This window comes from Sciurus carolinensis, chromosome 8 (assembly GCF_902686445.1).
Source record: "Sciurus carolinensis chromosome 8, mSciCar1.2, whole genome shotgun sequence".
Lineage (NCBI taxonomy): Eukaryota > Metazoa > Chordata > Mammalia > Rodentia > Sciuridae > Sciurus > Sciurus carolinensis.
In genome coordinates this window covers 16519919-16542630 of record NC_062220.1, presented here as the reverse complement: position 1 = coordinate 16542630, position 22712 = coordinate 16519919, and the positions used below count along the sequence as shown (strand labels likewise).

Sequence of the window (22712 nt, the reverse complement as noted above, 5' to 3'; positions counted from 1 at the left end):
TAACTGTGAACCATATCCCCAACAGTGCCAGGACAGTCACCCTTTAATAGATCAGCTCTCTACCAAGGAATAGAGCTCCAAAAAAGAAGCGGGCCGCATGTTTCCCCTGCACTCCACCCCTGGTCAGCCCACTGCTGCACACGGAACCCGGGAGCTCCCTTCTCTGGCAAGCATTCTACTGCCGACCTACACCCTCAGCCCAGCCTTGTGTCTTTTTAATGACACTAGGTCAATGACGATTCTGGAACCTACCAGATAAAAAAATCACCACCATCTCACATATGAGTATTGATTCAAAAATTATAGACAAAACATCAGCAAATGAAACTCATTTTGCTAAAAGACAAGGCAGAACAGGAGTAGAGTCCTCCCCTTGTGATGGCCTCAACATCTCCTGGCCACTCCTGCTCCCTCCTGCATTAGCCCTCCCTTCCAGGAGTTTGCCAGTCAACCTTGCATGTGTGATTATTACATTAAGAACCCAAACTCATCCATCAGATGAGTTTCAATAAAGTATTTGGATATGAATCAATATCAAAATTGTTTTCTATATACACAAATAATCAGGAGCATCATTCCCAACATATTGAGGGTCCACTATATGCCCGGCACTGCAATGGGAACTCGGAATACAAAAACTAGCAAATCAGGCATACATCCGAGTCCTAGTGGGACTTAAAGTCCACTAGAGAGGCCTTAAATACCCTGGCAAATAAATAGGCAATTACAATCCCGTAAGTTATGTGAAGGAAAAGTTCTTGGTGCTCCAAGACTCACACCAGGGAAGCCAGACTCAGGCTGGGCGTCGGGGAGAGCTTTCCTAGGGGTAAGGAATCATGGCTATGGAAAAGGATGGAATGGGAGGAGGTTTCCAGGGTGCAGGGACAGCAAGTGAGGAAACAACTGGGTACTTTAGATAGACTACAAGAGCCAGATTTTTTAGAGGTGTCAATAGGGAGAAGGAGTACTAGATGGAGGCCTGTTGCAGATCAAATGCGCCTCCACCCAAATTTGGTTGCTGAAGCCATAATGGGGGCCGACCTCCTGAGGTCAGGGAGAGTGCACCCTGAAGAACCCGAACACGGAGTTCCTGTGCATGAGTGGAAGCCAAGGAGGCTGGAATGCTGAGCGCTGCGGACGGACGGCAGTAACTCCTCACGCTGGGCCAGTTCTTGTGGGCGCCATGACCCTGATTAAGGAGAAAAATAAGGCCCGACTGTACCACCTGCTGCGTACTTTAGGTGTGTGGTTCCTGGCATCTTATGAGGACACATCCTGTTTCCTCACTGGGAAAAATGTTTTCTCCGTACCAGCAAACAAGTGAGTTGTTTCCAACGTGTTATGCCAGGGTTAAGATTTACCCTCACACTGCCCTCTAAGAGATGTGCTGTCAAGAACAAACGGTCTGCAGCTCTGCAGGCTCCCCAGCTCCCCCAATAAACACATTCCCAATTTTAAGACTCCGAGTCTCTGTGCATAATTGCAGGACCGATGATTGCACTAGTTCATTTGCGGCACCCTGACCTCCAAGGTGATGTTTGGAGGTGGGCCTTTGAGAAGTCATTAGGCTTAAATGGACTCATGCCGGGTCAGTCACGTTGAGATCAGTGCACTTGGAACAAGTGGAAAATGCACCAGAGTTCTTCCTCCAGCATGTGAGGGCCCAGGAAGAGAAGGCCACCTGCAAGCCAGGAAGAGAGCCTCACCAGAACCCAGCCCTCCTGGCACCCTCATCTCAGCCCTGCAGCCTCTTTGGAGCTGTAAGAAGTAACTGTGGAAGCCGCGCAGCCTATTCCATATCATGGCAGCCTGAGCTGAATACGACAGGGCCTCATAGGCAGAGCCCTGTACACCATGCTGAGGAGTTTTGTCTCCATGAAGGGGAAGAGATAAAGAGTAGTATAAGATCCGTGGGGAAATGTGCTGAAGGTGACCACTCAGGACAGTTTCAGCAGTCCAGCGAAAACTGAAGGCGGTTTGCACCAGAGTGCCTGCAGGCAGAAAAGGTGACGAGATGAACGATTCAGGTGTGTTAGGAAGTGAAGCCTCATGATCTGGGGACGGATGCTGCAGATGAGCGACAGGGGAAGAGGGAGGGTGACTCCCAGGCCAAACGGATGCCGTTCCCTGGCGGAAACTGTGTAAGAGGGGATCTGGGAGAAATGCAGGAGTGCGATTCAGATAGGATGGATCTGAGCTGCTTCCGAGACTTCCAAGTGGAAATGCGGAGGAGGTAGTTGGATGGAAGGATCTGGAGCTCAGAAGCAAGGCCTGGTCTGGAGAGAGACACTGAAGCGCTGTACACACGCAGTCGGTATCAAAGTCACAGACATGATAACATCACGTGAGCGCAGGAAACACGGAACAATAAGAAATCCCCAGCAATTAAAGAGAGAGTAGAGGCAGACATTCCTCCAGCAGAATGAGAAGCCGCCACTGAGGTAGGAGCAAGCCTGCCAGAGGGCAAGGTGCTGGCAGCAGAGTCCTCCACGTGGGCGAGAGGTGGAGGGAGATGAGGGATCAAAGCAACCTCTGGATTTAGAGTCATAGGCATCACCAGAGGCCTCGTCAAGACTCCAAGAGTCCTTTGGATGGAGCAGGGACGGCTGCAGGAGGCAGGGAGGGAGAACAGAGGGGAGAGAGGGGAGGAGAGGGAACCCTGCTGGGAGGCTGGCTGGAAAGCGTGACTGGAATGGAAGCCCACCAATGGCTGACGAGAAGAACGGAGCCGGAGGCGAGGACCGAGATCGCAGGTGGGTACAATCACACGGCCGGAAGCAGGAGACTCACTGGGAAGCCATCAGAATCAGTTCCGTAAGCTGGCTGTTTAAAATCAACAGGAAACAAAAAGTTAAGATAGAAGTTTTAATGAAAGAAAATAATCTTCTCAAAATAACAACAAAAAAACATAAACAATGCCTAGGAATAAATTTAAGATATACAGGATCTAAAGAAAGCAATAAAGTCCCAGCAAGGGGCAGAGAAGGAAAATTGAACAAATAGACAAACGTGATTCTTAACTAGGTAGACATTATAGGAAAAAAGTCAATGTTCCTAAACTGATACATCTAATGAGTTAAAGATCAAAATCTTAATAGGATTTGGGCAAACAGAAGATGGAATGTAAGGAGAGCAAGGAAGTGGATTTGAGCACCCAGTTTTTAAAATGTACCGTAAATGTTAGAGTAATAAAAAGAATGTGACAAGGTCAAAAACAGATCAGTGGACTAGAACGGTGAGCTAGAAATAGACCAGGTCATTGCGGGAACATAAGCAAACTAATATGTCCAACCCCAGAGTAAAAATGAATTGTTCAATAAGTAGTGTTGGGACAATCCGCTCACCATTTGGGAAATCATAAAACTGTTTCCTGCATGAGACCTCACAACGCAAGAAACTCCAGAGGCCTTGAAGAAAGCATGTCCGGGTTTCTGGGTTAGAATCTGGGATGCATGCACCTTGTGAACGCTGATTAAATTGGACACAATTTGGCAAATAGATTATGTACGTTATACTTCAATAAAAGGTTTACACTCACTCTTTCCTTCTCCCTCCCAAAAATGACAGAGGCCTAGAAGGAAAGTGTGCATTTTCACAATCCTAATCACAGAACCCATGGTGAAGGGAAATGATGATAAATTCAAGTGTCTCTGAACTTAAAGTTTTGTTTGTTTTTTTGTTTTGCGGTGCTGGGGATTTGAACCCAGGTTCTTGTGCTTGCCAGGCAAGCACTCTACCAACCAAGCTATATCCCCAGCCCTGAACTTAAAGTTTTTGTATAGAAAAAGGAGAACATGAATAAGAATAAAAGATAAATGGAAAATCTGATATCTCTGCAATGTAAGAAAAGTAGTTGAAATTCCTTTTATATGTAAAGGATTCTCACCAATCAATGCCTTAAAGACCAAATTGAAAAATGGATAAGTGCCTAAATGGGAAAACTAAAGAAGGTAAATTATTCAAATATGAAAAGAACTTTGACGATCACTTCTGAATAGAAGAAATACTATTTAGCCAGGCACAGTGACAAATGCTTGTCATGTCATCATGGTGCCACCACCATGAGGCCATCACCAGAGGCAGGACCAATCAGGGCTTCTGATCTTGGACTTTCAGCCTCCAACACTGTGAGCTAAATAATCCTCTTTTCTTTTTAAGTAAGCAACATCAGTTATTTTGTTATAGTTAATGAAAAACTGATTTATACAAGGACATTACTAGGCAGAGTAGAAGTTCAGTACATGCTAGTTGAATGTACATTTGGGATAATACAACTCTTAATTCTATTTATAAAATATAGATTGTAGCTACTTCCATTCTTTTTGATGTTCTAACAACCAAACTATATAAAGCAGCCTCTAAACTTGGTAGAAAATAACCCCAGAGAGTTTCCTGAATGAGTCACCAAAATAGGATCCTAAGAGAAGGGATCTTCCTTCCTCCTACACAGAGGTTGTCTCCCCTGCTTGCTTCCTTCCTCCTGAGGGCTTACATGGGCAGGGCAGCCTATGAAGACTGTAGGAGTCATAGAGAGCTGGTTCAGTTGCTTTGATAGAGTTTGGACTTGGAAGGGATGAGACTGGAGATTGGAGACACAGTCACACCACTGGTGACCCGAGAAGTGAGCTGGGCAGAGAAGACCTGCACAGGTATTGCTGGGGGTTAGGGATGGACTTCCTCATTGACACCCCCTTAAGACACTCTTTGTAAAGATTTAGAACGCTTTTCCACGCTTTGCCCCCATGCTCGACTGTCTCCTTGGCTGAGACACCATGTTAAGTCAGCCACAAGGGAGCCGTGTCTCGCTGGTGTCACTGTACCCCGCACGCCACAGCTGTGCCACCTCAGGCTGTGAGGGCCTCCACTGCAAAGTGGGGTGGCTCCCAAAGACAGGCATGTGCTGGAAGGACCTGACCATCCACAGGAGGTACCAGAAATTCACACACCACTGAACCAGGGGATTCCCAGTGACTGTGTCCCTCCAAAGTTCACATGTTGAAATCCTAATCCCCACTTGATGCTATACTATTTGGAGAGGAGGCTGTTGGGAGTAATTAGGTCATGAGGGTGGCCCCACTAGAGGTTTCAGAGAGTTCTCTCCCTCTCCTCCCAATGAGAAGGTCACCATCAGCAAACCAGGAAGGGCCTCACCAGACCAACCACGCAGGTGCCTTATCTTGAACTTCCAACCTCCAGAACCATGAGAAGGAAATTCCTGTTATTTGTAAGTCACTCTATGGTATTTGGTTATAGCAGCCTGAACTAAGAGCAAGGGGCCTGACTTCTGGAAGTTTCCCAGGATGAGGGCAATCTCTGGTCTGCAGAGGCCCTGTACTGGTTCCTTCTGTGTTTTAGTCAGTCTAATACTTCTGTAGAAAAATTCTTTTACTTTCTGGGGCTGCATACTCATGCCTCCTTCTATTTCTGTTACTGTCTAACACCTAAACATCGAGACTTTTTTTTTTTTGTACTGAGGATTGAACCAAGGGGTGCTCTACCTCTGAGCTACATCCCCAGTCCTTTTGAGACAGCACCTCATTAAATTACTGAGGCTGGACTTAAACTTGCAATTCTCCTGCCTCAGCCTCTTGAATATCTGAGATTACAGGTGTACGCCACCACACCTGCCAAAACATTCAGTTTTGAAGAGGCATCTGTATTAAACTTATAGAATCAACAGAGTATACACATGTAAACATTTTGCTTTAACTGATTTAAGAGAGTGTTTTAAAGAATAATAAAAGACAGCCATAAAGAATAAAAAAAATTATGGTATTTGCAGGCAAATGGATGCAGTTGGAGAATATCATGCTAAGTGAGATAAGCCAATCTCAAAAAACCAAAGGACGAATGATCTCACTGATAAGTGGATGATGACACATATAGGGGGTGGGAAGGGGGCAGGAATGGAAGAAGGAGGGACTCTATAGAGGGATAAGAGGGGTGGGAGGTGTGGGGGGAGAAAAAAATAACAGAATGAATCAAAAACTATTACCCTAGGTAAATGTAGATTACACAAATGGTATGCCTCTACTTCATGTACAAACAGAGAAACAAGATGTATCCCATTTGTTTACAATAAAAATGAATTTTAAAAAATAATAATAAAAGAAAGAAGAAGAGGAAGAACTAAATGAAAGAGAAGGCTAATTCCTAGCTGCCACCTCCCCTGTAGATGGCAGTGATTCTCACAGGGTGGGCCGCAGCCCAGCTGCATCAGAGCCACAGGGGTACTTAAAAGTACAAGTGACTGGTCTCTACCCACAGAATCAGCGTGTCTGGGTGGAGTCCCGGATTCTATGTTATAGCATCACACTAGCAATTCTGATAACCACCAAAGCTTGAGAGTCACCTCCAAGGAAAGGTCAATCAGCTCCTGATAGTGACAACCCTACCATAGGCCTGGAGTAGCTTCCCCAACCCTACACCCAGGCAATATCCTAGGAGTAGGCACAAAGTTTCCCAGATCCCAACTCGCACAATGCAAACCTGTTAAGGAAAGCAAAGTATCCCAATTGTATGGTGACATAAGTTAACTGGAATTAAAAGCAGGTCACCAGCACAGTGGCCCTTACCTGTAATCCCAGGACTTAGGAGGCTGAGGTAGGAGGATGGAAAGTTTAGGGTCAGCCTGGGTGGCTTAAGGAGATCCTGCCTTAAAAACTTAAAAAAGGACTGGGGGTGTAGCTCATGAAAAGTGTCACTTGGGTTCAATTTGAAGTACCACCAAAAAAAAAAAAAAAGTTTGTTTCCTTCATCCCCCTACTCCCTGTCCCTGACACATCTGGAGTCCCTTAAGGACAGCAAAGGTCCAACTGGCATTTGCAGACATTGCCCCAATGGCCACGCTCACTGGTGCAATATCACAGTGCTCAACAGCGTGAAGTGAATTGAAATATGTCCTGCTGAGGAACGTGGACTTCACACAATAGCATGAGGGCTGTTTTGACAGCATTTTTAAAAGGCTTAACTTTGGACCAGGAGGAAAACTCAGAAGCAACAGCTCTCACTCTTCGCAGCCACGGGGCTCCGCCTTACCGAGCAACATTACAAGACCGTTAAGCATCGCGTTCTGGTTCTGGACGGTAGCAGCACCGCCTCTTTGGTTTTTATGTTCCTGATCTCATCCTGTCTGGGCTCTGAAACATCTGCACCCTTGTCGTCTTTAACAAGAAAGCTTCACCTGGAGTCCCACTCAGAAAAGAGTATTTTTGTTAAGGAGACATGTTTACTTGAATAGCATCTGTCCTTGGGCTTTTGCTCATTGTTGTTATTATCTAGCACTCGTCACGTGCTTACCAAGTGTCAAATATGGCTCTAGATATTTTGCATTTACTCAGCTCATTTAATTCTCAGAACAAACCCCTGTCGGGTGCTATTATTCATCCCCTTTCACAAACAAGGGTGCCCAGGAGGAGGAGTGACGCTATAAAGAGCTTAGTACCCCTGATGCCAGATGCCGAGATGCCCGGCCCAGGGCACCTGGTCTCAGTCGGTTTCCTCCCTAACCACAAACCCACCCAACGCAGGGTAACCTCTGGCATAAATCCCCAAAGTCCCCAGGGAGAGTGCTCCAGGCGGCTGAGAGCCCAGAGACTCAATTCCCAGTGGAAGCAGGAGGAATGAATGACCCGGCTGGTCATTTGACCTGGTCCGCCAAGACAGTATTACACTCTTTTCTTTAGTCAGTAAACACTTTTCTGAAAATGAAATAATAGGCACAAAGGAATTTTGAAAAACAAAGGCACAAGAAAAAGCAGCCCCCATTCTTAAGCCAGGCAGACAAAAATCACTCCCAAGAATTAAAACCTTAGTGGTCACAAAATTCCTGTTAAATTACAGGAAATGCACGTCAGGCTCTGCTCCACCTGCCGCAGCGCTTCCTCTGAGAACTTCCCCTCCACACCTGCGCTTATCCACAGTCCTGGCTCTCGTCCACCTTAACGCAGCTCGAGCATGGACGACTGGCCACAACTGGACAACGAGAGGCACCTCCTAGTGATCGGGAGAGAACGAATCCTTGTGTTCTGGAGGCCAGAGCGAGGGCTGTGCTAGGGACTGTGGGGACGCCACACACACGGGCAGACAGCACCCCGGTCTTCCAGGAGAGAGGAGTGAAAGTCATGAGCTCGGGGGGGTAATGACCACAGAACCCAGACGGGGTAGAAGTGGACAGGGCTCAGATTCCCACCAGCCCCGACTTCTGGACCAGGCCTTCCCAGGGCCCAGCCCCACTCCTACCCTTTTGCTACAACCAGATCATGTGGATTTTCTCCTTGTGACCAAAGAGAATGAGCAGTGCAGAGTGATAAACCACATGGGTCCCAAAGACCTACAACGCTGCAGGTCACGTGTGTTGTGGTTTGGATATGAGGTGTCCCCTCTAAGCTCATGTGAGACAATGCAAGAATATTTGGAGGTAAAATGACCAGATATGAGAGCTGTAACCTAATTAGTGGATTAATCCACTTGAGTGGATTAATTTAGTGGTAACTATAGGCAGGTAGGGAGTGGCTAGAGGAAGTAGGTCACTGGGAGCATGCCTTTGGGGATTATAGATTATCTTGGTGACTAGAGCGCTCTCTGCTTCCTGGTTGCCAGGTACTGAGCCCTTCCACCATGATGCTCCACCTCAGCTTGGACCCAGAGCTATGGAGTCGCCCCTCCCCCCATGGACTGACCCTTCAAAACCATGAGTCAAAATAAACTTTTCCACCAAGCTGTCAGGTATTTTTGTCACAGCAACAAAAAAAGCTGACTAACACACCTTATCTGCCTGATGTCCCTCCTGAAGCAAAGCTTCACCCACGGCTGCAGGGTCCCCTGGATTTCACCTCACCTGTACCAGCTTTTCCTGAACACTGAACTTCCCTCGCCCAATACCACCTCCCCGTGCTTTGAGCTGTTTTTCAATCGCCTGTCTGGACAACTGATGGGACAAACCCAGCCACAGATCCAACTCAGAATTGAAGCCCCTGGTCTTCGAGGCATCCCGTTCTTTGGATCTGTCTCCAACAACACCCAGTTTAAAGTTGAGCGAACCCCGAAGGTGAAGCAATACATATCCTTGACTGGCAGAAGCCGGCATTAATGTAGCCTCTTTCCCAGCCCAAAGTCAAACACCAGGGCAACGCTACCTCAGGAAAACTCATCGAGTGAGCAGAGACCTTTGGTTATACCCTTAATCTGAAGGGCCCAGTGTCCCTCTTTCCCCACCTCCTGATGAACTCTCCTCACTGTACCTGGGAGATAAATGGTGCCACCATCGCACCAATGCGACACAGGGAGCCGCTGGTCCCCATCCCCAGAGCGCGCATCGTGGTGGGGTAGACCTGTGGGGGCGTGGAGAGGCCAGTCAGGGATGGCTCTTCTTCCCCGCATTCTCCTCCCTCCCCAGGTCAGGCTTTGATAAGGACTGAACACCAGATAACTTCGGACCACTGAAGAGGCTCGTTTTCTCTTACAGACACCTTGGAATGTTTCCCCCCAGCTCTGGGAATCGAACCCAAGGACTTGGGCATGCAGGCAAGAGCTCTGCCACTGAGCCACGTCCCCAGCCTCACTGTGCCTCCCCCTTTTTTTTTTTAATTTTTGAAACAAGCCTTTGCTAAATTGCTGAGGCTGGCCTTGAACTTGCAAGCCTCCCGAGTCACTGGGAGTACAGGCGGGTGACGCTGCACTCCCCCCAATATGAGCAGGGGATTATGAGGAATCTTGCAGCTATCTCAGGCAGTGCCTTACGTCTAGTAGATGTATGCATTCAGTAAACTAATGCATAAGGAATAAACCACAATTATATTCAAATGTAAGCCCCCAGTGCACCGAGCAACAGAAAGAAGGGGAAATGGTCTTTCAAGATAATGAAGGAGAAACAGGAGCTTCACCCGGTGCTGCTCCTGACTCTGACTTCTGCAGGTGTGGGGCTGGGGCGATGCTAGTTTCTTCACATGCACACTGTTCAGTGAAAAAGGGAGAAGGGTCCCATCTTTCCTCTCAGATCGACTTTTGATAAACTAAACGGGAGAGGGGAAAGTCCACATCAAACTTGCTGGTGCCATTTTAGTGGGCTGTCTTGAGAACATTGTCAAGAGCTGACAGAAGCCAGAGACGCATGGCCTGCAGAGGGACACCCTGTCTAAGTAGCTCACTTGCACGCCCTGAAGTAACCAGCTCTTCGGGGAGACTCACCTCCGCAGTGTAAATGTAGATGGTGTTGAAGTTGGCTGCCACCAGGGCCCTGAGCATGAACAGGAAGCCGATGAGGCCCGCGCTAGAGAACGGGAAGCAGAGGGAAGTCATAAACGGCACCACGCAGGGTCCCCTCCGAGGGCACCACAGACACTGAGCAGACACTCAACCAGAGGGAGGTACTGCGCTCAGATGGCTTAATTGTGGGGTCCAACTTCCTCCCAGCCCATTTTCCCATCTGACACCCTAGATGAGCACATGCCCTGAAAAAATGGTACAGTTTTTAGGACACAAACATTCGCCCCTCAGTACTCACTGCAGACTGGTTCCAGGACGCTCCTCGAGCCTGGGGGACACCAAAATCAGGATGCCTAAGTCCTTTCTCTAAAACAGTCTAGTATTTGCATTTAACCTATGTCCATATCCCCATGTGCTTTAAATCATCTCCAGGTGACTATAATATCTATTACTTATAATATCCATAAATACCTTATTTAATAGCTAATGTCCATACAGTATTGTTTAGGGGATAATGCAAAGTAAAAAGTCTAGGCGTGCTCAGTGCATGCGTAGACTTTTTCAATCCTTAATATTTTCAACCCATGGTTGAAAGCCACAGATGCAGAGGCCCACTATATATTAAATTAAGAGTGAAATCAATCTGCAAATTAAGAGTGAAATCAATCTCGCCCCACAGATCGGTTGTCCGTCTCACTAAACTATCTCAGCATTGGTCCAGATAATTTGGTAAACAATTCGGGTTGTTCTCCAATTCTCCAGGAAACTTTGCATAAAGATCCTAGATATTTTGGTGGGTAAAGTGGGTATGCCAACACTTCACCCATATCCTGAGAGCTGAGGGAAGCAGGAGCAGTAGGAAGAGGGAAATAGGCGTGGTAGGCACCAGGTGAGAATCTCCTCCTCAAATAAGCAGCTTGCTCGCTACTCTCCTGGGAAAGGAACTCGTCCCAGACCAGGGGTCAGGAGACCTCAATGAAAACAGTTGTACATGACTTGTTTGTCTTGAAGCAACTGAAGGAAAGATACCTTGAAGTACAAATATTGAGGAGGAGGAAAAATAAAGCCGTGCACCCCATGGTAATAGCCAGGCTCAGCCGTCTTCCCAGGAAGTTGATGCCCAGAATATTTAAAGGGTTCACTGGAAAGCAAACAGCAAAGACAATTTCTGGAACTTTGACAGACAAGTGGCATTTTATCAACCCTGGCCAGGATTCATCCCTGTCATTTCAGAAAGGAACAACTTCATCCCAATGGCTCTGGTATTGCATTCAAAACCCAGTCATGCTGTCACCAAACTCATGACTCCTTCAAGACACTTTCCCCCAGTGGTCCACAGGGGTCTATTATAAATGGCCAGTTTGCGGGTCTGTATTTTAAATGTTTTATACATTTTCTCATTGAATTCAGGGTGCCATTGATTTTTTTTATCTTTTAATTTTTTACATTGATTTTTAAGTACCATCATTTTAGGTCAACTAAGACAGAAATAATGCTGCCATTCGAAATCTAACGAGTCATGTTAAGATATGTCCCCATTTCTGAGATGTTAAAATGTGGGGTGAAATGCATCTTAGAGTTGACAGAAAACAATAATTCAAAGGTTTATGCCTCTGGTCCTTTCTTTCCTATATCAATCCAAAGTGGAGACAGGTCAGCACAATTGGGGGTCTCATGCAGTCCTACCAGGTAGGAGCCACATCAGGGGTTGCACTTCTGAGACTCCAAATTGCACATATTCCACCTGTTATGGTTTGGATGTGAGGTGTCCCCCAAAAGCTTATGTGTGACACAATGCAGGAACATTCACAGGCAAAATGATTGGGTTATGAGAGCCTCGACCAATTCAGTGAATTATCCCCCAGTGGGGATGACCGAGTAGTAACAGAAGGCAGGTAGGGTGTGACTGGAGGTGGGCACTGGGGGCGTGGCTTTGTGTATGTATTTTGCATCTGGCCAGCGGAATCTGCTTCCTGATCATCGTGTGAGCTGCTCCCCGCCCCACACTTTTCCAGCATGATGATCTGACTCACCTTGATCCCTAAGGAATGGAGCCCACCTTCTACCAACTAAGCCCCCTGAAACCGTGAGCCCCTAAATAAACTTTTCCTCCTGGCATTGTGCAAGTCAGGCCGTTCAGTCACAGCAGCGAAAAAGCTGACCAAGACACTGCCCGAGCAGAGGGCCCCAGACGGGGACACTTACAAGCAATCTCCCCGACGGTGCTGATGATCATGGTCCGGTAGTCAGAGGGGGCAAACAGGTGGCAGTGGCAGGGGCTCTGGCTCTCCTCTGAGTCCCCCGCTGTCACCGCCGCCACCTGCGACTCTGGCTTTGAACCACAGACCAGGTCCCGCTCCAGCAGCTCAGCACTGGCCAGGATGACCCCGTAGTAGGCAAAGGAGATGCCCAGCCTGGGAGTGAGAAAACGTCATCAGCCAAACCGTGCGGGGGACCCGAGGGACAGGAAGCAGCTCAGGAGGCAGGGGCCGGGAGGGGGCGCCACGGGGAGGCGCGGGCAGGAGACGCAGAGCGGCAGGGAACCTTCCCCGCGCAGATGTCTGGGGAAACGTGCGCTTCCGACGGGCCTGAACCTAGGAATCAGCGGCCCCTGGGTTGCACATTGCGGGTTGTAATGGGCACCTGGGAACAGCTTCCCGAGGTTGTCGCCCTGACGTGAACTACGGTCAGCTGGGCGAGCCTTCCCGCTACTTTACCTCCTTCCCAGAACTTGCTGGCTTCAGTCTTCTCCCCGTTAGCCGTTCCCACGGACTGGTACCTTGCTGGGCTTTAATTTGTATTTCCCGGGCAACGTGAAGCATGTGTGTGTGTGGCATTGGGGACTGCAGCATGTTTTGACACGTTTTTCTGATGCACATTATGAGTGACTTAACTGTTCAGGTTCTTTAAATTTATTTATATATATATATATATATATATATATAAAATGTTATAATATAAATATACATTTATTATATATATAAATTTATATATACATATTTAGTTGTTGATGGACTTTTATTTTATTCATTTATTTATATGCAGTGCTGAGATTCAAACCCAGTGCCTCACACATGCTAGGCAAGCACTCTACCACCGAGCCACAAACCCAGTCCCTCAAGTCTTTTTAAACTGGGTTGTCTTTCTTGAAAAAAATTACAAATATAAAAAAAATATTTTATACAGGTGTGTATATGTAGATCTCTAAAACGTTTGTTGCCTATATATAGCAAATTTCTTCTCCCAGTTGGTAGCTTACCTTTGGGGATTCTCATGATAATCTATGGCACAGAGTTACTAACTTAATGTAAAGTCACCAATCTTTTCTCCTATACCTAGCACTCTGTGTGCTGTTTGAGAAGGCTTTGCTTACTCAAGTCAAGGCTGTGGAGAAGTGAAGCCGAGAGGACCATGAGAGGATATCCCAGTGCATTGGTCACTGTTGGACCTCCAGGGATCAGTTTCTGTCATGAGACAATGAAAAGACTAGGCTGCAAAAGTGCAGGAATTTAGCCAAATGAGAATCTTTTTTTCCTTTTTTTTTTTTTTTTTTTTTTTTTTCTCCTTTTATTTAAGTACCAGGGATTGAGCCCAGAGGTGCTCTACCTTAGCTAGGTCCCCAGCCATTTTTTAAGACAGGGTCTCACTAAATTGCTGAGGCTGGCCCTGAACTTGGAATTCTCCTGCCTCAGCCTCCCAAGTCACTGGGATCACAGGCGAATGCCACTACATGTGTCCCCGACAAGAAACATTTAAGAACTGGTTGTCGCTGTGCGCCCAGCTGCTAAGTAGCCTGAGGCAGAGGGATGTAAGTTCAAGACCAGCCTCAGCAATTTAGTGACCCTCTCTCAAAATAAAATGAAAAGAGCAGAGAACGTGGCTCAGTGGTAGAGCAGCCCTGAATTCAGTCCCTCATAAGTGGCTGTAGACAATCAGGGTTTTGTCGTTTTAAATTTTTTATTTACTTATTTCTGGTGGCAGTGGTGTGGTGTTAAGAGATAAGACGTTGCTAAAGGTGATATTTGGAGTCTATCTTGTGTCTTTCTGCCCGCGGTGCCGTGTGGATTCACAGGAGTCTCCTTATCTGCAGGACACATGTTCCAAGAGCCCCAGTGGATGTCTAGAACCGAGCATACCGAACCCTGTATACAGCATGCTTTTTTCTATACATACCCATGATAAAGTTTAAGTTATAAACTAGGCAGTAGAAGAGGAACAACAACTAAAAATAAAATAACTGGACTGTAACAATCTACTATAACAAGAGTCATATGTGTCGTCTCTCTTGCTTGGAGGGAGTCGAGAGAAATCTTAGTAGTTTCAGACCATGGTTGACCATAGGTAACTGAAATCATGGGTGAAAAACACAGGTGAGAGCGGACCACCTGCAGGCTTCCTCCAAATGCCCATTGATTTAAAGCTCCTTTTTCAATAACTGCGTTCTTACCATATGACCCAGATCTGTAATGTGGTCCGTAAATATTTAGCATCCAGTAGGTCTGCAAATCTTCCTCTTTTTTCCTGGTATCATTAAAAGGGTGGGGAAGTGGGAGACAATACATTTAGCAGGTTAGAGATGAGCAAATACTTCTGCAATATTTGGGATCATAGAAAGCAAGAATCATGTGGGTGTAGGGGAGAGTGAGATGACCTCAACCCCACAGCACAGCTCGCCACACTCTTAGAATATTGTTTTCAACACATTAATCTCAGCCAGCCGTTGTCATTGGCAAGTAGTCGCACTCATTGGACTTAAGATCCAATTCTTCCACTCTTGCCTTCCTCACCAGTGCTGGTGTGGGGGTGGGGAGGGAAGGAGAAATAAAAGTAACAGCAAAACAGATGGGTGATTCTTTTAAAATTAACATTAGAAGTAAAAACCTATGTTTAAAAAAAAAAAAAAGGCAGGGTGCAATGGCGCATGCCTGTAATCCCAGGTACTCGGGAGGCTGAGACATAAGGATCGCAAATCAGAGGCCAGCCTCTGCAATTTAGGGAGACCCTGTCTCAAAATCCAAAAAAAAATGAAAAGAGCTGGTTTGTAGCTCCTGGATTCGATCCCCAGTACTGCCAAAAATGGGGGAGGGGGAAGCAAGCTAGAAATACTTTGGATGGTTCTCAGTAGAAAACCTACTACTCTTTTCTCATAAATTAACCTGGGACAGCAGACTCCCTCCAGAGGGACCAGGAGTGTGGTTGGTCCAGGAGTCTTGGATCCTGCTGTCACAGAAAACTAGAGCATGCCTGGAATTCAGAGGTCTTCTGCTCCCGTGGCTCTTGGACGCAGTTCCTGGAGGTCACTGTGGGTAGCATGGTGCCGCAGATGCTCCACCCTCATCTACTTTACATAGGAGGGCTCCGGTCACTCATGACTGGAAAACCTTGGACCTGGTCCCATCCTCCAACTTTCTAGTCCTGGTCTCCAAAACAGAATATATGGCCCAGAGAGGGTAAGTGACTTGCCTAAGGTCACATAGCCATGTAGTAGCAGAACCTGGAATCAAGGAGTCCTGAGCCTCCATCCTGAACCTTGCCCATCTACCTTTTTTTGGTGGGGGGGTTTTCAGGGGATGGAACTAAGGCCCTCAACCACTGAGCCACATCCCCAGCCCTATTCTGTATTTCATTTAGAGACAGGGTCTCACTGAGTTGCTTAGCACCTCACTTTTGCTGAGGCTGGCTTTAAACTTGTGATCCTCCTGCTTCAGCCTCCCGAGCCACTGGGATTACAGGCACTGTGCCCAGCCCACCCACCTCTCTATTATGAATTTACATGCCACTATGGCTTCTTCGACTCCCTCAGTGTCACTAGACAGTCATAAAGCCAAGGCTACGGTGAGTCACAGGAATCATCCCTTTCTTCCTGATAAAACACTCGGTGCTGAATCTCAGTCCCCACGCCCTCTCTCCCGCCAGCACGGCCTCTGCTCCCAGCCTTCCTCGCAGCGTCTTTGGAGAACAGCTGCAGAGGCCCCGTTCCAGGTGGAGACCAGCCTGCCAGCACTGACCCCAGTGCCACTCCTGGATCCTCAGCATCTGCGGGCTTCGTCCCTGATTCTCTCACATGTGACGCATCTCACTGACCAGACTGTGGGAGACGTGAAGAAAACCAGTGCAAAGACACAAGGCACAGAAGGTAAAGGAAGGAAGAAGACAGGAAGGGATCATTTGTGAAATTCCGTTTATAAAAGAATATTTAAAGGTAATTCCAGCAACTCAGAGGTTGAGGCAAGAGGATCACAAGTCTGATGCCGGCCTGGGCAACTTAGCAAGGCCCTGTCTCAAAATAAAAACTGGGGGTGTAGCTCAATGATAGAGCACCCCTAGGTTCAAACCCTAGTACAAAAAAAAAGTCTTCAAACAAAGTGGATAAAAATTAAATTCTGTCCTTATCACGTAGTAAATTCCCACACATAATTGATTCAACCATTACAACAGATTATTCCAAAAAAATTCAAATATAAAAGAATGAATTATTCAATAAAAGTATCAGAACCACTGGTTAGTCATTAGGACATGCCAAAGCTAGATCTGTACCCTGTTTATTATACCCAATTAAACCTAGATAGATCCAACCTTTAAATATTGGAAATAAAACCAAATTAATCCAACAGAAAGAAGAAAGACTAGAAGTCAATAATGATAAAACTAAGTTTAGAAACGAATAATAAAAATGATGATACTAAAAAGGTTAGTACATCTAAATTGATGCTGGCTTTAAAACAATGACTTGTTCAGAGAAGCTTACAAAGTAAAATTAAACTCTAGACAAAAATTATTTGGAAGAAACAATGATTTGGAAGACAATAATTGGCAAGATATTTAAGGTCCTAGTGTCGAGAAGACACTCAAAGGCAGCAAATGAGATTTGATGTTGCTAAGTGTACATCTATTACCGCAGGGTTACCGCTATAATAAAAGAAAGAGTGCACAAATTCCAAGCCAATGAAAGGAAATATAAAGGTAATTGAAAAGAGAAAGAGTGAAGAGGAAATGCAAAATAACGTGACAGACGTCCCAATGTACCAGTGAGCACAACAGATGTAAAGGGACCAAACTCCTTATGAGGTCCAGTAGAACAGAAGACACAGAGGTGAACCCACATAAGTACAGTTATCTCATACTAGAAAAAAGGTACCGTAAACACACACTGGAGAAAGGATAGCCTCTTCAACAGGGTGTTGGGAAAACTGGAACTCAATATGTAGAAGAATTAAATTGAGAGCCAGCTTCTCCAGGTTCTCGGAATGGAACTGGCCCGCTAGTGAGAGCCTTTCTGACCAGAACAAGCTCGAGTCCTGGAGCCACTGGAGCGCAGCGTACTCCGGCAACGAACCAGTGGAGAGCCTCGATCCGCAAGCAGCCTCTGGGATCAGGGCAGGGCAGCCAGAGACCACTTCAGGCGGCTCTGCCCACTCCGGCTGCAGGCTCTCTTCACGGGGCGATCCAAGATGGCGGCCTAGAGGGAGACTGCACCCCCAGTCGCTCCAGAACCCAGGAGTTAAGAAGGGGAGGCATTGAGAGACTCGGACTGAAATAGAGCCACGGGTGAGTCTGCCCACTGGGTAAAGCTCGGCCCGGGTGGCAGGCCCAGATAGAGGTGGCTTATCACAGCAGGGCAGGGCAGCTAGAGTCTTCCCAAGGTAGCCTTCCACACTCCGGCAGTGGGCTCCTCCCACACGGCCAGCTGCACGGTGCAGGCCCACAGTGAGAGCATTTCCGCACAGAGCCAGTTCCAAACCGTGGAACCAGTAGGGGGCTAGGGGCAGTTTTCTTCGGATGAGCTGCTTTATCAGATTCCTCCAAGACATCAGGCTACTGAAGGCTGGGAGGTGATACACTGGAAATCTACAGGGACACTATAAGCCAATAGCGGAAAACTGCAATATCTCAGGGTCCCACTGACAGCTGACCAATATGAGAAAACAAGGGAAGAAAATGTCCCAAACAAACCTAGATACTACATCAATAAAACCCAATGACAGCACAGCAGAAGAAATGTCAGAAAGGGAGTTCAGAATGTACGTAATTAAAACGATCAGGGAAGCTAATGAGGAGATGAAAGAGCAAATGCAGGCATTGAAGGAGGAGATGAAACAGCAAATGCAGGCATTAAATGATCGCACCAATCAACAGTTAAAAGACCAAATACGAGAAGCAAGAGATCATTTCAATAAAGAGTTAGAGATACTGAAAAAAAAAACAAACTGAAATACTTGAAATGAAGGAAACAATAAACCAAGTTAAAAACTCCATAGAAAGCATAACCAATAGGATAGAACACCTGGAAGACAGAACCTCAGACATTGAAGACAAATTATTTAATCTTGAAAGCAAAGTTGGCCAAACAGAAAAGATGGTAAGAAATCATGAACAGAATCTACAAGAATTATGGGATATCATGAAAAGGCCAAATTTAAGAATTATTGGGATTGAGGAAGGCTTAGAGAAACAAACCAAAGGAATGAACAATCTATTCAATGAAATAATATCAGAAAATTTCCCAAATCTGAAGAATGAAATGGAAAACCAAGTACAAGAGGCTTATAGAACTCCAAACATACAAAATTACAACAGACCCACACCAAGACACATTATAATGAAAATACCTAACATACAAAATAAAGACAGAATTTTAAAGGCCGCGAGAGAAAAGAATCAAATTACATTCAGAGGGAAACCAATAAGAATATCAGCAGATTTTTCAATCCAGACCCTAAAATCTAGAAGGGCCTGGAACAACATATACCAAGCCCTGAAAGAAAACGGATGCCAACCAAGAATCTTGTACCCAGCAAAACTTACCTTCAAATTTGACGATGAAATAAGATCCTTCCATGATAAACAAAAGCTAAAGGAATTTACAAAAAGAAAGCCAGCATTACAGAAAATTCTCAGCAAAATATTCCATGAGGAAGAGATGAAAAACAACGATGCCAATCAGCAACAGGAGGCGCTAGACTAAAGGAATAGCCAAATAAAGGAGAAACCAAATCATGTCAAAAACAAATATGAGTCAATTGACTGGGAATACAAATCATATCACAATAATAACCCTGAATTTTAATGGCCTGAATTCATCAATCAAAAGACACAGACTGGCAGATTGGATTAAAAAGAAAAATCCAACAATATGCTGCCTGCAAGAGACTCATCTCATAGAAAGAGACACCCATAGACTAAAGGTGAAAGGATGGGGAAAAACATACCATGCACATGGACACAGCAAAAAAGCTGGAGTATCCATCCTCATCTCAGATAATGTGGACTTCAAACCAAAACTAGTCAGAAGGGATAAAGAAGGACATTACATGCTGCTTAAGGGAAGCATAAATCAGCAAGACATAACAATCATAAATATCTATGCCCCGAACATTGGCTCATCCACGTACGTCAAACAAATCCTTCTCAATTCCAGAAATCAAATAGACCACAACACAATAATACTAGGCGATTTTAACACACCTCTCTCACCACTGGATAGATCGTCCAAACAAAAATTGAATAAAGAAACTATAGATCTCAACAACACAATCAGCAATTTAGACTTAACGGACATATATAGAATATACCATCCAACAAAGAACGAATACACTTTCTTCTCAGCAGCACATGGATCCTTCTCTAAAATAGACCATATTTTATGCCACAAAGCTACTGTTAGCAAATACAAGAAGATAGAGATACTACCTTGTACTCTATCAGATCATAATGGATTGAAATTAGAAATAAATGACAGAATAAAAAACAGAAACTTCTCCAATACCTGGAGACTAAATAATACACTATTATATGATGAATGGATAACAGAAGACATCAGGAGGGAAATAAAAAAATTCTTAGAAGTAAACAAGAACAAAGACACATCATATCAAAATCTCTGGGACACTATGAAAGCAGTACTTAGAGGAAGATTTATTTCATGGGGTGCATTCAAAAAAAGAAGTAGAAATCAACAAATAAATGACTTAACACTACAGCTCAAAGCACTAGAAAAAGAAGAGCAGACCAATACCAAAAGTAGTAGAAGACAGGAAATAGTTAAAATCAGAGCCGAAATCAACGAAATCGAAACAAAAGAAACAATCGGAAAAGTTAACAAAATAAATAGTTGGTCTTTGAAAAAATAAATAAAATTGATAAACCCTTAGCCACACTAACAAAGAGAAAGAGGGAGAAAACTCAAATTACTAAAATTCGGAATGAACAAGGAAACATCACAACAGACACGAGTGAAATACAAAACATAATTAGAAGCTATTTCGAAAATCTATACTCCAACAAAACAGAAAACCTCGAAGACATCAACAAATTTCTAGAGACATATGAACTACCTAAACTGAACGAGGAGGACATACACAACTTAAATAAACCAATTTCAAGTAATGAAATAGAAGAGGTCATCAAAAGCCTACCAACAAAGAAAAGTCCAGGACCAGATGGGTTCTCAGCCGAGTTCTACAAAACCTTTAAAGAAGAGCTCATTCCAATACTCCTCAAACTATTCCATGAAATAGAAGAGGAGGGAACCCTCCCAAACTCATTCTATGAAGCCAATATCACCCTGATACCTAAACCAGACAGAGACACATCGAGGAAAGAAAATTTCAGACCAATATCCTTAATGAACATCGATGCAAAAATTCTCAACAAAATTTTAACAAATCGCATACAAATATATATTAAAAAGACAGTGCACCACGATCAAGTGGGTTTTATCCCAGGGATGCAAGGTTGGTTCAACATTCGGAAATCAATAAATGTCATTCACCATATCAACAGACTTAAAGTTAAGAATCACATGATTATTTCAATAGATGCAGAAAAAGCATTTGATAAAATACAGCATCCCTTCATGCTCAAAACACTAGAAAAAATTGGGGTAGTGGGAACATTCCTAAACATTATAAAGGCAATCTACGCTAAGCCCATGGCTAATATCATTCTAAATGGTGAAAAACTGAAAGCGTTCCCCCTAAAAACTGGAACAAGGCAGGGATGCCCTCTTTCACCGCTTCTATTCAACATCGTCCTTGAGACTCTAGCCAGAGCAATCAGACAAACCAAAGAAATTAAAGGGATACGAATAGGAAAAGAAGAACTCAAACTATCCCTGTTCGCTGATGACATGATTATATATTTAGAGGAACCTGGAAATTCCACCAGAAAACTTTTAGAACTCATAAGTGAATTCAGTAAAGTAGCAGGTTACAAGATCAATGCTCATAAATCCAATGCATTTTTATACATAAGTGATGAATCTTCAGAAAGAGAAATTAGGAAAACTACCCCATTCACAATAGCATCGAGAAAAATAAAATACTTGGGAATCAATCTCACAAAAGAGGTGAAAGACCTCTACAATGAGAACTACAGAACACTAAAGAAAGAAATTAAAGAAAACCTTAGAAGATGGAAAGATCTCCCATGTTCTTGGATAGGCAGAATTAATATCGTCAAAATGGCTATACTACCTAAAGTGCTATACAGATTCAATGCAATTCCAATTAAAATCCCAATGATGTACCTTGCAGAAATAGAGCAAGCAATTATGAAATTCATCTGGAAGAATAAAAAACCTAGAATAGCTAAAGCAATCCTCAGTAGCAAGAGCGAAGCAGGGGGTATTGCAATACCAGATCTTCAACTCTACTACAAAGCAATAGGAACAAAAACGGCATGGTATTGGTACCAAAATAGACAGGTAGATCAATGGTACAGAATAGAGGACATGGACACAAACCCAAATAAATACAATTTTCTCATACTAGACAAAGGTTCCAACAATATGCAATGGAGAAAATATAGCCTCTTCAACAAATGGTGCTGGGAAAACTGGAAAACCATATGCAATAGAATGAAATTAAACCCCTATCTCTCACCCTACACAAAACTCAACTCAAAATGGATCAAGGACCTCGGAATCAGACCAGAGACCCTGCGTCTTATAGAAGAAAAAGTAGGTTCAAATCTTCAACTTGTTGGCTTAGGATCAGACTTCCTTAACAGGACTCCCATAGCACAAGAAATAAAAGCAAGAATCAACAACTGGGATAGATTCAAACTAAAAAGGTTTCTCTCAGCAAAGGAAACTATCAACAATGTGAAGAGAGAGCCTACAGAGTGGGAGAATATCTTTGCCAACCATACCTCAGATAGAGCGCTAATTTCCAGAATCTATAAAGAACTCAAAAAACTCTACACGAAGAATACAAATAATCCAATCAACAAATGGGCTAAGGAAATGAACAGACACTTCACAGAAGAAGATGTACAAGTAATCAACAGATATATGAAAAAATGTTCAACATCCCTAGTAATAAGGGAAATGCAAATCAAAACTACCCTAAGATTTCATCTCACCCCAATTAGAATGGCGATTATCAAGAATACAAGCAACAATAGGTGTTGGCGAGGATGTGGTGAAAAAGGAACACTCATACATTGCTGGTGGAGTTGCAAATTAGTGCAGCCACTCTGGAAAGCAGTGTGGAGATTCCTCAGAA

The 22712-nt window shown here is 44.6% G+C and overlaps 1 protein-coding gene across 5 annotated transcripts in view; it reads right to left on the bottom strand.

Moving 5' to 3' along the window:
• Nucleotides 1–22712, bottom strand: part of Svopl (SVOP like) — a 67884-nt gene that overhangs the window by 9567 nt on the left and 35605 nt on the right. For 4 of the 5 annotated variants that reach the window (XM_047560488.1, XM_047560490.1, XM_047560492.1 and 1 more), the window contains 5 exons: nucleotides 14654–14727; nucleotides 12412–12620; nucleotides 11236–11347; nucleotides 10189–10270; nucleotides 9243–9332 (listed from right to left, as the gene is read on the bottom strand). In XM_047560488.1, coding sequence (XP_047416444.1) covers nucleotides 9243–9332; nucleotides 10189–10270; nucleotides 11236–11347; nucleotides 12412–12620; nucleotides 14654–14727 — 567 coding nt within the window. The remainder of the gene's footprint in view (nucleotides 1–9242; nucleotides 9333–10188; nucleotides 10271–11235; nucleotides 11348–12411; nucleotides 12621–14653; nucleotides 14728–22712) is intronic. The other variant, XM_047560491.1, reaches the window with a different exon arrangement.